Here is a 15,589-nt window from a genome sequence, read left to right as displayed (position 1 = left end):
ATATATATATATATATATATATATATATATATATATATATATATATGACTCTCCTTTGAATGCTGATGTGCGCGCTCATTTTGTTTACTAACACAATAAAACAAATGTCGAATATATGGCCACGAACAAGTGGTTCATCCAGGAAGTTACCTCTCACAGCAAGAGAACACGTTTCCAGCCTCCTTGAAGGAGTGGCTACTGATTAAAAAGTGAGTCCAATAGCCAAGTCGTCATCATCTAAGGTGAGAGGGCGCTGAAGCCTCTTCGACTTCGGACTCTCTGCGAATCCTTCTTTAGTTTTTCTACAAAATATCGTTTTGTTTTTTTCAGCATGGCACCAAAATTGAAACTTGCCCTTGTCTGTTGCCTCTTTGCTGCCTGTAAGTAACATTATTCATTTCTTCATTATTTTCATATGGCATTATTGGCGTTATGTAAGGCAGATTTTTTTCAAATCCAAAGCAAATTTCTCAATATTTTATGTTTCTCAAAAGTGAAAAGCTAAAATACAATAGTTGTTTACCTTGGCATTCAAGTTTTTATTTTATTTTTTATTTATTTATTTTTTACCAATGTACCCTTTACAAAAACTTGGTATAAGTGCACACTGTGTAAATATTTGACCAGTATGTTGATAACAGCAATCAGATACTACCTTATGACCCATCTGTTAAATGCTCCCTTTTTCTGAAGGCTCGTTTCCAGACATTGTTTGCTTTACTGGGTGGCTTGATTTGCCCTAAAGCCTCAATGATCTTGGAAAAAGAGCATGTTTTCACTCTTTAACTGGATTTTGTGATCCTTATCGTATATATGTAGTCCTTTGCTCGTATCTTGAAGGTGACTGAAGGAAAATTATGAATATTTGGTGTGTGGAATGTGGATGGTTGTCTCTGTGAGCCCTGCGATTGGCTGGCAACGTCCAAGGTGTCCCCCACCTACTGCCCAAAGACAGCTGGGATAGGCACCAGTAAGCCAGCAACCCTAGTAGATATGCAGAAAAGTGGCAATAGAAAATGGATAGATGAAAAGCCCATATTTTGAGGCATCATTACAATTTATACCACCGGGGACAGTGTGCCAAAACCCGAACCTCACAAAGCATGAGCTAAGTGCTTATGTGCATATTTTAAATTTGTCCTCCCCGGTGTCACGTGCTTTATTTTAACACAGAACAACCAAAAATGTGTTGCATAAATGTTTGGGTTCAGATGAAGGCAAACCTTTAAAAGATTATTTTAGATTAATTGTGGAAGGAAACGCATCACAATCTCTAATGTTTTTTTGTTGCCTCTTTTGTTGCAGATGCAGTTGAGCTAGTTGTACCTAACACAGTAAATCCGATCAACCCACCAGGACCGACCACAGCTGGGCCAGTCAACCCTCCAAATCCAACCACAGCTGGGCCGGTCAACCCTCCAAACCCAACCACAGCTGGGCCTGTTAATCCACCAAACCCAACCACAGTTGGGCCGGTCAACCCTCCAAACCCAACCACAGCTGGGCCTGTTAACCCACCAAACCCAACCACAGTTGGGCCGGTCAACCCTCCAAACCCAACCACAGCTAGGCCGGTCAACCCTCCAAACCCAACCACAGCTGGGCCTGTTAATCCACCAAACCCAACCACAGCTGGGCCAGTCTACCCACCAAACCCAACCACAGCTGGACCAGTAAACCCTCCAAACCCAACCACAGCTGGGCCGGTCAACCCACCAAACCCAACCACAGCTGGGCCGGTCAACCCTCCAAACCCAACCACAGCTGGGCCTGTTAATCCACCAAACCCAACCACAGCTGGGCCTGTTAACCCACCAAACCCAACCACAGTTGGGCCGGTCAACCCTCCAAACCCAACCACAGCTGGGCCTGTTGACCCACCAAACCCAACCACAGTTGGGCCGGTCAACCCTCCAAATCCAACCACAGCTGGGCCTGTTAATCCACCAAACCCAACCACAGCTGGGCCAGTCAACCCAACTAACCCACCAGTCAATCCGACCAACCCATCAAACCCAACAACACCTACGCATGACAATTCTACAAACTCAACTGATTCTGTCAGTCCACCAACAGGTCCTGTGCCCACAGAGCTACCAGGTACTTCAACCAGTACTGTATCCACTCTAATAGTATTTCAACATGTACTTCAAGTAAGTCTTATTTTATTGTTTTTTATTGTATTTTTTTTACTCTAGATATCTGCAATCTACAACCATGTCCTGACAGGAGTGATTGTGAGCCTCGTGCCAATAATACCCGCGTCTGCATTTGTATGGCCGGTGAATATTTCAACGAGGACAGCCAGCTTTGTGAGACTGGTGAGTAACGGTGGTGGAAGTAAAAATAATTTGTGTATGTACTTCGCTGTCAGTGATGGCTTTTGATGCCAAAGATACATTTTTGTGGTCAAGGCTTGAGCATACATAAGTCAAAAAATCAATTTTGACTAAGCTGCCAGTAAATGAAGCAAGGAGTAATACCAAGAAATGCAGAATTTGTTAAATTATTTTAATTAACTATTTAAATTATGTTTTCAGCCAAAGTCTTCCCTGGACAATTGCAAGTGCCTGGGTTAGCATTTGAAGAGGAAATGAAGAACAAAACATCTCCCACATTTCAACGAGCTGCGAAACAAATTACTGACCAGGTAAAACATGGAAATGTTTTTATGTCTTTTTTTTTTTTTAATGTATTCTCCTTTTGCCACACAGATTGATTTCGCTTTCGATGCCATTTCTGGATACTCTCGCTCTTTTGTGCTGGAACTCAAGTGAGTCAAAGAAATCACTTCACTGTGTGGTTTCGTGCTTCTAAAATTATTAACTTTATCCAATAGCAAAATTGGAAGTCTAAAAGTACAAGGCAGGCCTGGTCTCAGTGCTTCTGTGGAGATGGTCTTCCAGACATCAGCTCAAGTCACAACACAGGACGTTGTGAAGGCCCTAGTCAACGCATCTCAATGTGATGCCTGCCCTCTAGCAAATTCAACTTTCACAAGTATGCTTACTGCAATTCCTTAAAAAGCTTTATTCAGATATTCACTGTGTATCCATTCTCTTTACCTACCCTACCCTAACCTAACCTAATGTACTTTGCTACTTGGCTATTAACTAACTTAAACTACTTTGCTATTATGCTACTTCGCTAGCTAGATACAGCGTCTAGTTATCTGGCTAGGTTGCTAGGAACCTACCTGGCAATATAGCAAGCTAGTAGCTACCAAGCAACCTGTCTGGCAAGTGAGCTCCCTGGCATCCTATCTAGAGAGCTAGCTACCTGGCAATCATGTCGATCTAGCAAGCTAGCTATTTGGAAACATATCTGTCTAGCAAGCTAGCTATTTGGAAACATATCTGTCTAGCAAGCTAGCTATTTGGAAACATATCTGTCTAGCAAGCTAAATATTTGGAAACATATCTGTCTAGCCAGCTAGCTATCTGACAATCTATCTATCAAGCAACCAAGCAAGCTATCTTGCAATCTATCTATCTAGCCAGCTAGCTACCTGGAAACCTATATGTCTAGCCAGCTAGCTACCTGGAAACCTTTGTCTTGCCAGCTAGCTACCTGACAACCTATCTATCTAGTCAGCTAGCTACCTGGAAACCTATCTGTCTTGCGAGCTAGGTACATGGCCACCTAACTATCTAGCAAGCTAGCTACCTGGAAACCTATCTGTCTAGCCAGCTAGGTACATAGCCACCTGACTATCTAGCAAGCTAGCTACTTGGCTACCTAGCTATATAGCAAGATAGCCACCTTGCAACTTCTACCCATCAACCTAGTAGCAACATAGCAACCTTTCTTGAAAGCTAGTAGCTACATAGCAACCAATGGTGCAAACTACTAGCTACATAGCACGCTATCTAGCAAACTAGTAGCTACTCAGTAACTTATCTAGCAAGCTAGTGGCTACTCAGCAACCTATTTACCAAGTAGTAACTACTTAGAATTACCTAACTTTTTCAGGACCTTACTTTGAAACCCGCCTTTCAATATAGCCTATCTATTTATCTAATCTGTCTGTTAATCTAATCTAATATATTTTGCAAATGTGTAACAGTTGCACCAACGTGTTCTGACTAGCACTGTTTTTATTTTCCATTTTCTTCCAACTTCTACCAGACTCTAGTCTGTGTTCTAAGAAACCCTGTGATGACAAAACCACAACATGCTCAGCAGGAGACAGCGGAGATTTCGCTTGCAGCTGTTTGAAGGATTACATTATGACAAACTACAGCCAGAGAGCGTGTGTTGGTAAGTGCAGAAAAAAAGGATGGCAGCAACATGAAAAAAACAGGATGCTTTCAAGCAGTTTATTCACCCATGGTTTCATTCACAGTCACATCGCCGTTACAATTTTCATTTAATTTATTTATATGGCCATTTATTAAAATATTTTTCTTCTGCAGCTTGTCCGAGTGGTCAGATCCCCAATGGAGATCGGGAATGTAAGAAGTAGGTGCTTTCATCGGTATAAAATGCTCTAAAATGTTTACATTTGAATAACATGCTCTTCTTTTTTTCCCAGCTGTCCATTTGGTTACTCTGGATTTAACTGCGCCGAATGTGAGTAAAAACCCAATAACTCTCACTCCCTGTTGTATCTGTTGGATAAAGTGTCTGGATAAAGGAACCTAAAATGCCATCAAATTGAAACCAAAATTCTGCTTTTGTTGTCGTTAGCATGGAAGCTTGCCTTGGTGGTCGTTGGTTCCGTGTTAGGGGGACTGCTGCTCATCACACTCATCATTCTAATCGTCACGTCTACCAGGTGAGCGTTTTTTTTTTCTTCCATAAATCAACCCCGGTAGGCAAAAGCAGTGGTTCTCAACCTTTTTCTTTTTCAATGATGCACCCCTTATGAAATATGAGAAAAAATGAGTTTTTCTCAGCCAAGTATCCCCTGCCGGAAAAGTGTGTCGCTATTTTGGTAAATGTGCAATATATATTGTGTTTGTGTGCGTGTTTATGTGTGTGTGTGTGTTTATATTTAATTTAAATTTTACGGCGTTAAATTGCGTAGGTCATATTTCAATATTCTTGGAAAAATCTCATTTTTAGAACACACACTGGATTTGTAGTCCATCGTGTCCAAAAAATCAATAAAATACTTAACCAGATTTGTGAACAAGTAAGCAAAAGAGTTAAAAGGGCCAATAAAAATACCAATGTTTGCGATTCAATTTTTTTTTTTTTTAGTTGTTTTCCAAAATATATATATATATATATATATATATATATATATATGCTCCGTGGCTAACCATGTGTACTGTACATACAGTTGGAAAAGCTATTACATTTGTTACAAGTTCCATTACAAAAAAAAACATTCAATTAAATTTGCTACCTACAAAAACCGTGTTTAAAATCTCACTTTTTTTTCTCGCATGTTGACAAAATAAATGCATAAAACAATCTGCAAAGGAGGCACTATGACACAATTCAGCAATGTGGCTTCATGGTCCAATTAATTGGCTCTTAATTTGAAAAGAAAAAGACACCATTCATATAAAATATATTTGTTGATACGTACAGAAATCCTGTTAAATTTCACTGAAATTCTTTAACGTAGGCCTAATACCCCCGTTTAAGAACCAATGGACGATGGAACTGTTTATCTGGTATATTGCAATATCATCACGAAATACTGAAAAGGGGTGAACCTCCAACAATAAACACAACTGATCCCTCGATCACTTATATGTGTAAAATTATCTTTTGGCATTTATTGTTTCCTTTCCATAATTTTGCCTAATCCCTCTAATTATCCTCTTAGATCCCCAAAGAAATCTTCCAAGAAAAAAAAAAGCAAGTCAGACACCAGGAATCCCGACACGATCCAATTTTCCGATAAGGATCCCTTGGTTACAACCCTGCCAACCAATCACCAGGAGCCTCTGGTTGTGATTGAACCGACGAAAGGTGTCAAACCCTTCCCCAATGGAGGGGTTCCTAGGATCCCACGGGCCACAGCCGCCAATGCTTGGGACAGCGGGAGCAACCTGGAGATGACGCCGACCACTAGCCGCCATAGCTCAGTGGCTCAGGGGAAAAGTTCTGTAAGTATTCAAATGATTTTTAAAAATCTGAGCAAGAAATAAACACCAAAAATAACGTATTATTTTTTAATTACAGTGGCTCAATGACACGGCAGAAGACATAAACGACAGTCCGTACTCACGGCCTCGCAACCAGAACAACCCATACGCCCAAAGTCGACCCCTGAGCAACCCCTACTCAGAATCCAGATCCTCTAACAACCCGTATGCCCAGGATCGAGCTCAGACCAATCCTTACGCTCGAAACAACCCGAGCTATTCACATGACAATGAAAGGCCGTTCAACTACTGAGGAGTCATTTTTCCCAAAAACTGTCGAGGGATTTTGCAGTGGAGGAAATATGTTAGGGTGCTAAACATGGTGCCAGGGGGAACACCAGTCGAGCTTCTCTAGCATTCAAGATTTGAAATGCTCTCTGTCCTCGTTATGTCTTCCATGTTTTATGTTTCAATTTTGTGCATTTAAAAATTGCATGCACACATATATGTATGAGGCATGCTCTGAATGCTAATCTTTATGTACCGTCTGTTCTTTATCGTTTTTTTTTTTTTTTTAAGTGAACACTTATACAGCTGTCTCTCAACTTCATTATCATTATCTGCACCCATTTTGATATTTAAATGCATCTTAAGGTCATAATTATCTGCCATTTATATTATTTAAAGTTTTTAAGAATTAATTTGGGACACACGGGAAAGAAAATGAACTGTTCTATCATATTATGTCGTGGCTGAAGTTTGCTTGAGGGAGATACCGTAAATAAAACATGCATCACACACTTTACATTTTGTTTTTGATGACCATTGTCTTTTTTAATAATGGTTTAAAAAAAAAACACATGTTCAGTCTTTCGTGACATTTTTCCATGTAAATCAAACCAAAGTGTGTATTTTAGCACTAACTTTTCGCTTGTGGAAGCAGTTTATTTATTTAGTTATTTGTTTATTTATTTATTTAGACACAGAAGGGCGCCAGTGTTCTAAAGATATAACTTGAAAATGTGACGGTAAGTTTTTTTGTTTGTTTTTTTCACGACCAACATATCACTTTAATCCAAAAATAATCAACATCAATTGTTCAAAGACTACTCCAAATTTTAAAACACCGCAACATAATGCGGGTTCATAATTAGCACAGCATTTAAATTTCGCAAAATTAAAAATGTACTCAGTTTCGTCTGAACTTTTATTGGACGTAACAATAATTGCACCATGACACTATCTAACGGTGACTTATCAAAAAAAAAAGATCGTATTGTTACCTGTAATGCAGTATTTATTATTTATTACTGTCATTCCAAAGTAATTACGTTAATATATTTCTGTATTTGAAATGTAAGGCATTATACTACTACTGAATTACTCAATGTATATGTGATATAAAACGTACAAAAACGACCGATAAAGCGCTCTGCATTCCAACAATACATTAGCGCCGTCCTAAGGCAACCAAATGAACTGCCTACATGTTATCAACTGCTTTAATTAGTACTGTCAATTTATAGGGTTTGGGAGCGTTTTGCGGTTGCGGTGTCTATATTTTATAATGCATTGTAACACGATTTACTGTTATTTGTATCGGGTAAAATATTCCTCGATTTTTGTGCGTAATGCAAAAAGTAAAGCATTACAGTAATTACATTACTTTTGTAATGCATAACTCCCGATAACAACCATCACGTCATTTTTTTGTGGACGACACACGTTACAAAAGGATGACTTTTACTGAATACTATCTAAATGTCCTAATATGTACACTTTTAAAAATGCAAATTATTTTATGCCATGTTTGTTTTTCTTCAATTTTGGCTCAGACACACCGTGATAAGCATTGCTGAAAATTGATTAATGGGTGAAAGAGGGAGAAGAAAAAGAAATGTAAGCCATATACCTTTGTGCTTTGGTGCCTTAAAAGAGGTCATATGCTATAAAACTCACAGGAAAGGTGCGATAACTCAATAGTTTGCCTATAAATGGAATTTTACGAGTCCCACCTAAAGGAATTTTACTGAGGATGTTGTAACATGTTGTATAAAACAAAACCACACAAAAGTCATTCCCTCCTAATTAAATTTATATCTAAATAAAAGAGCTCCACACTAAAGTCATTCCCTCCTAATTACATTTAAATCTAAATAATAGAGCTCCACACTAAAGTCATTCTTTTGTAATTCTTTTGTAATTTTATCTGTGGATATATATATATATATATATATATATATATATATATATAGATATATATATAGATAGATAGATAGATAGATAGATAGATAGATAGATAGATAGATAGATAGATAGATAGATAGATAGATAGATAGTGTGTGTGTGTGTGTGTATGGTTTGCATGTTGTGTAACAAATAGACAATTTAACACAAATGGTGGAACAACTCATGCAGGCAGGCAATATAACAATACTTTTGTTTTTGTTATGAATGCATTATACTGCCCCCTGGTGACCAAGGTATGTGTACCAGAGCAATTGCATCCTTTTTTTAAGTCATTAATTTGAATCAATAATGTTTTTCCAATGCAAGATTCTGCTAGCTTAATGTAGCATTATTGTTCAAACAACTCCCATTAATTTTTATTGTTTCACTTGTTAACACTCAAAAGTGCTGATGCAGACAACATGCCAACAGGTAAAAGTTCATCTTCGATCAAGTTTATGTCAACCCGGCAAGCCATAAAAAAAGGCTTTACTCCCCCAAAAGATTGTTATTGGTCTGCCTCTCCTTGCGCTTCACAGTACATCTCCATCTTTCTACCTCGGTTAACATGATTTGCTTTTCTGTAGAAGTCCAATTTTAAGTCAAACGAATAAAGAGGGAAGATCTAAGTATTCATCAGTGATGGACCTTTCGGGTCTTCAACTTCTGTTGCTTCTTCTGCTCTTTCAAGGGATTCACGCAACAAGTAAGAGATGGATCTTTGATTGTATTTTATTTTCGAATATAATATGTAAAATATTAAAACATTAACAAAAGAGTTGTATTTAAGTGCTCAAGTGCTAAACTTTACATGAAGTTTACGTTTTTAACAATTTTAACAATGTTTTAATGATCATTGGATTAAAACTAAAAATGTTTACGTTCATCTATGAATGATTTCATTTATAATTAGTAATTGTATTAGGAATGATTTTGAAGATGTTTTAGTTCAAAACTGCAAGTGTGTTTGTGTGTACACACAATTGATGTTAAAATTGGATCATCTCACAACCACTTGAATGGCTTATGATATAAAATTCAACCATCCATGTCAAAGCATAGTTTTTAAGGACATTTATGGACATGAAAAATGAATAAAAGACTTCACCATAAAAAATTCACCATATTCTCCAGACTCAGTCTATTTTTTTAAGTGGACATTAGTCCTAAATTCGATTGTGCTTAGCTGAAGACATCCTGGACTTTTTTTTTTTAATGATAATGTCAAGTGTTTGGCTGGGATGCAATTCATTTTGCTGTCTTGCTGAGACCAAATGGACACAGAAGTGAACACAAACGAATAGGATGGGTCTCAGGAGGATTTGTATAAAAGTGACCGCAAATTTTTGAACTGCTGTGTTTGTATGGAGCTATTCTCTAAAGATCATATCTTCCTGAGACCCAGCCTATTCATTTGTGTCCACTGTAGTGGACATTTGTTTCTTGTTTCTATCTTATAACATTTCAGGTACAAAGTCCTAGTGTGCATGGTAGAGAACACCTTGACTTTTCTAATGATGCCTCCTGAGTTTGGCTCTGATGCAAGTCATTTTCCTGTCTTGCTGAGACAACATGGACACCACAGAAGACACAAATGAGTAGGCTGGCTCTAAGGAGGATGATAAAATACTCAGACAGCTAGTGGACTGAGGCCATAACTGGAGTTCTGTGCTACGCATTGCATGTTCCATTTGAACAAAACAGAATAGTGATGGACAAACGAAGCTTCATGAAGCACACGTTATATTTTTTGAATCCTCTTAGTTCGGGGAGGCAGGAGGAATTAAACTCATTTCCACTGCATTGGTGTTTTTTTTTCAACCAAGTGCATCATCTAGAGCAGTTTAAAAAAAAACAAAAAACAGGTGCTTCATGAAGCTTCATTTTCCCATCACTAGAATGGAATTTTGACCCAGTTGGAGGTAAATGAAGAAGAGCTGGCTGACTCAATAATAAAGTTTATGAGCATAATCCAGCTGAAATGTGACATGAACCTTGTTGCAAATTTGACATTTTCACCTTTATATACACTTGCATGTTTTTTTCACATAAGTGCGGTTACAAGCTCATATGGTTGACAGATCCAAAGTACACATATTACATTTACGATTTGCTGATTCAGTCTGACTATAAAGACAGACTGATCATTCACTCTGAAGAATTAACTACTAAAATCACATGTTTTGAGAGAGAAACAGCCATAAACTGCCGTTGTAAACATTTTCACCATAAACAAAACCCCGTGGTCCAAAATTGAGAGGAAATCCAAAGCGAATCATTGACCTTAACTTGTTTGGTTCTTTGGAATTAATTTGTGGTTCTTGATCATTTTATATGAATACCACTCCCAAAAACCCTTAAAACCTCAGGTACCACGGTATTAACAACAACTATACTGTTCAGTGGCCTGGTGGAGCAAATTGTGCATCAAAAATGAGGCAAGAATTTTAATTTCTAAACAGCATTTAATATTTCACATCATTCTAGGCCATCGTGAAAATTTAATGCAATTTCAACATTACCCTGAGTCATTCTTTTGGACGTCAAGATTAACATTGCTCCTTAAATAAATCGTTGGAATCCTAATTACCTGAGACTTGTATTATGATGATGATGATGATGATGACTATTGTTATTATGTTGTCATGATGCACGCGTGACCTGAAGGGCATTCTAATGCATTTGGACATTTCAATTTCAGGCACAATTTATTTATTTATTACATTTTATGTATTATAGTTTTATTTAAATGATTTACTGTTAACACCTGCCTATAATTTCACTCAACCAAATCAAGTAGCGGACTCTTAATTGTTTACCCCACTCAAACCTCTACCTGTTTATTTAAATACCTAAAGAAATATTTGGATAGTGTTATCAAGTATTAACTAATACTAATTTATTGAACTTAAAAGTTATTTACAGCTAAACTACGCTAATTGTAAATGGTATACATGATTTGAGTATTAACTGTGCTTAAATGTCACAAATGGTACATTAAAATGTATTTTACATAAAAATAAAGCCTTTAAACAAAAGATTTTTTTAAGAAAAAAGCAATTATATTGCACTTCAAATGAAAATACAACCAAACTATAACTTTACTTTTTTTTCTGTCTCCCTTTTTTACTTGGCCTTAAATTGTTGGTCAGTCATTCATGATGTTTCATTCATATCTTTGTGTGTGTAATGTCCTACGTAAAAATAAATAAATAAATAAATAAAACAAAACACGCTTTGTGTGTTCTCCGACAGAGAGTTGTGGAAGTGGGGAGTTTCAGTGCACCAGTGGACAATGCATAGACATCGCCTGGAAGTGCGATGGTGTCAAAGACTGCACGGACGATTCGGATGAACTCAACTGCCGTGAGTATATATGTCTGAATGGGAATCCATTTTTTAGCACTTATTTTTCATGTAATCGATGCTTGCGTTGACAGCTACTCCATCGTGTAGCTCACAGCAGTTTAAATGCGTGACAAGCGGTGAATGCATCCCACTTCAGTTCGTTTGTGATGGGGAGAAAGACTGCAATGACGGTTCTGACGAAGAAAGAGAATGTGGTATGGAGAAATACAGGATGACCCGATTTTTGTTTATCTAAAATCCCAGTTTGATTTTTTTTTCTTTTTCCCCAACAGGCGGTCGAACCTGCAGCCCGGACCAATTCACTTGCAAGGAGGGCCAGTGCATCCCTGGCAAATACAAATGTGACCATGTGAAGGACTGTGTTGACAGTTCTGATGAAAATAATTGCAGTAAGATCAATTTGGGATAAAAATTGCTTATCGTCCCTTTTTTTTACGGTTTTAATGTTTTTCCCAGACTACCCACAGTGCACCGAGAAGACGTGCGCCAATGGGGCTTGTTACGACAACTCACAGCATTGCAACGGACTCCTTGACTGCAGGGATGGTTCAGACGAATATAATTGCAGTGAGTAAAGAACTTTATACTAATTACAACAAGAACATCTAGGAAAGCACCGATCTCCATAGTCAAATGAATCAGTTGTCCGCACCAGTAGCTAGTATTGTCTACATAGAACTGTAATTATGTCCTGTAGGTGGCGGTAGTGGTCGTTACGAAATGATAGCTTACAAAATATTGACAAGCAAGGAAGACACAGCGGCCATAATAGATGTTTTTAAAAAGCGTTCATGTTTTCATTTTCATAGTTAAAAAATAGAGTTATAGTTTGTACACTGGTACGGGGTTCACAAACCACCATTTTACTCAAGAACATAACCACTGGTGACGAACGTGTGACCTAATCTGCAAGATAAAAAATGTTGAGAAATTGATGGACTGTACTGTAAAAAAACACGTACTCTTTACAAACAAACATTTTCAATATTTTTAAATTATTGGTAAAAACTTTCAACATGATTCAATGCAATTCGAACTTGTCATTAATCATTCTGTTTGCTTTTCAGCCGTCAATCATTGCTCCATCCACGAATTTCAATGCAACAATGGCATCTGCATCCCAAATTTCTTCATGTGCGACCACTGGAATGACTGCGGGGACAATAGTGACGAGCAAGGCTGCAGTAAGGCCAAGCGAACTCTCGTTGGAGGCTCAAGTTGCTTCGGAAAAATTTGTGTGACCCCAGCCTGTTTTTTATTATTATTTTGTTTTTATTTTTTTCTGCAGCGTATCAGAGCTGTAGTGGCGATGAGTTCACGTGTACGAATGGCCGTTGTATTCCTCAGTACTGGGTGTGTGACAAGTTCAATGACTGCGGGGACAACGGTGATGAAAAAGGATGTGGTAAGCAGAATTGTTTTTTTCAAAAATCTTGAGTTTGCACATTAAAACAAAAATCACAATTTCAGGACATCATTATAACCTGTTGTTGAAAACTAGTCAATAGAAAAGTCAGAAAAGCTTTACGAACTGTCTACTGATATTCTTTGAATTATGTTGTTATATATACTGATACTAATGATATCATTTGCACAGATTAAGTAGTATGGAAACATTTAGAGTTGTGTAATGAATATACAGTTTAAAACCACACATTTTCCAAGGAAGCGAGCGAGAAAAGGATGAAAAACCAAGAACCAATGTCGAAGACATCAAAGCAGTCTTGGTGCATTTTTCACGCCGTTTTCTATTAAATTCTTAATTTTGAAGCATGAAACTGAATTAAATTGAATATTACACTACAGAAATGTGTTTTGAGTTTTTCCCAAAATTGGATTTCCCGGAAGTATGGAGTGAAAGAAATTAATTGGAAAAATACAGACCAATATTTCAACCTTGATTTTCTGACATACTGTTTATCTTTGTAAAATGCAATGTAATTAATAGTTTCTGTAATTTCGATGTTGAGCTGCCAAGTCTTTTATTTTAGCCTGTGTTGCTTAACAAAGATCAATGTTTCTTGTAGACAGCAACTCCCGTGGTTGCTACCCTGGGGAGTGGGGCTGCCCGGGCTCCACAGTTTGCATCCCGGTGGGAAAGGTATGCGATGAGAAAGCCGACTGTCCCGGAGGAACAGATGAGAGCAACTCCACCGTTGGGAAAACCTGCAGTAAGATTTGAAGTTTCGTGCATCACAGGACCAAGATAGAAGGAATGTCCACAGTAGAATGTCCCTAACTTTCATAGGGCGCTAAATTGAAGGTCCAAGGGTTATCTACATTTTATAGGTCCCCCATAAACGTTTCTCAGACGGTAGCTGCTGATGTTTTGATATAATGGCTCGCAACTTTACAAACGCTTGGTTTAACATTAACCTTTCTCTAGGTCGGAGCTTGTTCATTGCCTTCAAATGTGGCGCATGATAGAATTATAATGACACCTCAGCAGATGATTAGAGCCATTTAACAGGATGTGTCAGTAAACTGGACTTTTATTGACATCGCCCGCAGGCCTGGATCGCTGCTCAGCCTTAAGCTGCGAGTATCTCTGCCATGTGTCGCCAGAGGGTGGCGCTTGCTACTGCCCGGATGGCTTCATTGTAGGCAACGATAGTCGCTCCTGCGTAGGTACGATGGAATGATCTAGAAAATTGTTTGACAGTTGGAGAAATGACATTTGATTTGACTTCTGTGCATGCAGACTACAATGACTGTCAAATCTGGGGAATATGTGACCAACTATGCGAAAACCGGCCCGGGGCGCACCGTTGCAGCTGTGCCAATGGATACATCCTGGAGCAGGAGCACATCTGCAAAGCCAATCTTTCAGGTAGTAACTTCTGCATAGCCTCCTGAGACCCAGCAAGTGGACATTAGGTTTTGGTCTATTTCTTTGGACTCATTGGAGCTATCCTACTAAGTCCTTGTGTGGCCACCAGAGGACATCTTGGCCTTTCTCATGTGTTTAGTTGGGTGCACGCCACTTTTCTGTCTTGCTGAGAGAAACCACAACATTGGACACAAATGAATTGGCTGGGTCTCAGGATATGTGAAATTTTACATTTCAAACAAATACAACGTAATTGTTTAATAAATTATTTAATAAGATTATCACTCTGTGGCATTGTACCTTATAAAACATAGAGTAATAACATAAATAGAATTTAAAGAGTGGTGGTGTTTGAATCCACTTTTTCTTACGCCATTACCCTTAGTCCTTTTGATATATGAAATTTTAAAACATGTTGATGTAGATGATTCACTGATGTGTTAGACAAAACGCAGTTCACCCAAAAAACTACCAAGAACTACTGGATATCAGATCAGAGATTTCTTGCCTTGACTATCAGTGGCTGGTATCAGCAGGCTTCACAATCCAAGTACCCTTGGAGAATCGTGACATTGTAACAGTGTTTCTGCACAAATCAACAAATAAAATGTAATGCTTTTTTGATGACAGGAATAGCACATTCGTCTTTTCTAATTACAAGCAAATTAATTGGAACAACTGAAGCAACTTATTGCTAAATTATGTTGTAATGACTCATTTGCAAAACAGTATATACCTTTATTTTGTTTTTCTGACACTGTCTGTCCTTACCTTCCTGCTTAGTTGCTTAGTTGCCGTCCTAAATGTTTTATGCCTCTGACCTTTGAGTTCTGTTTTAGCATGTTTGCCTGTCCTCGGGGCTTTTTGATGTTTTGGTATAGAATAGTGGCTCTCAAATTACGAGTATGTACATGAGATTTTTGCAGGGTTTCTGTGGCTATCAGCAATTCTAGTATGTCATGCCAGGAAAAGTAGATTTTTCTTTTCTAATTGAGAGCAAATTTATTGGAACATGAGTCAACTTATTGCCAAATTGTGTTAGTTACTCCTTTGCAAAATATCATATGCCTTTATTCTTTTTAAGTTTTATACGGATGCCATTAGTGATGCAATTTCT

General features: G+C 38.0%; 2 protein-coding genes across 2 annotated transcripts in view; both read left to right on the top strand.

Annotated features, from left to right (window-relative positions):
- The first annotated feature begins 254 nt into the window (after positions 1-254).
- On the top strand, positions 255-6,849 carry muc13b (mucin 13b, cell surface associated). Its single transcript, XM_088439339.1, has 12 exons — positions 255-380; positions 1,306-2,100; positions 2,199-2,321; positions 2,541-2,650; positions 2,715-2,773; positions 2,840-3,000; positions 4,129-4,260; positions 4,416-4,461; positions 4,535-4,572; positions 4,690-4,777; positions 5,783-6,065; positions 6,142-6,849. Exons 1-12 carry the CDS (start codon positions 332-334, stop codon positions 6,355-6,357), a joined length of 2,100 nt encoding a protein of 699 aa, XP_088295465.1. The 5' UTR covers positions 255-331; the 3' UTR covers positions 6,358-6,849.
- A 2,066-nt stretch (positions 6,850-8,915) lies between these two features.
- lrp2b (low density lipoprotein receptor-related protein 2b) overlaps positions 8,916-15,589 on the top strand; it is a 50,929-nt gene continuing 44,255 nt past the window's right edge. Inside the window, exons 1-10 of the mRNA XM_088439270.1 lie at positions 8,916-8,979; positions 11,529-11,639; positions 11,714-11,836; positions 11,915-12,031; positions 12,099-12,209; positions 12,710-12,826; positions 12,931-13,047; positions 13,670-13,813; positions 14,154-14,270; positions 14,344-14,472. Coding sequence (XP_088295396.1) covers positions 8,916-8,979; positions 11,529-11,639; positions 11,714-11,836; positions 11,915-12,031; positions 12,099-12,209; positions 12,710-12,826; positions 12,931-13,047; positions 13,670-13,813; positions 14,154-14,270; positions 14,344-14,472 — 1,150 coding nt within the window. The remainder of the gene's footprint in view (positions 8,980-11,528; positions 11,640-11,713; positions 11,837-11,914; positions 12,032-12,098; positions 12,210-12,709; positions 12,827-12,930; positions 13,048-13,669; positions 13,814-14,153; positions 14,271-14,343; positions 14,473-15,589) is intronic.

The sequence above is a fragment of the Hippichthys cyanospilos genome, chromosome 17 (assembly GCF_059441005.1).
Source record: "Hippichthys cyanospilos isolate Australia breed blue-spotted pipefish chromosome 17, RoL_Hcya_1.0, whole genome shotgun sequence".
Lineage (NCBI taxonomy): Eukaryota > Metazoa > Chordata > Actinopteri > Syngnathiformes > Syngnathidae > Hippichthys > Hippichthys cyanospilos.
Note: the sequence above shows the minus strand (reverse complement) of the source record. Positions and strands in the feature narration are given on the sequence as shown.

Bases quoted from the DNA above. Each gene is read 5' to 3' on its own strand.
- muc13b (XM_088439339.1), top strand. From the start codon at position 332: ATGGCACCAAAATTGAAACTTGCCCTTGTCTGTTGCCTCTTTGCTGCC. The intron at 4,778-5,782 runs GTGAGCGTTTTT...TTATCCTCTTAG, and splicing joins CTAATCGTCACGTCTACCAG to ATCCCCAAAGAAATCTTCCA. The intron at 6,066-6,141 runs GTAAGTATTCAA...TTTTAATTACAG, and splicing joins TGGCTCAGGGGAAAAGTTCT to TGGCTCAATGACACGGCAGA.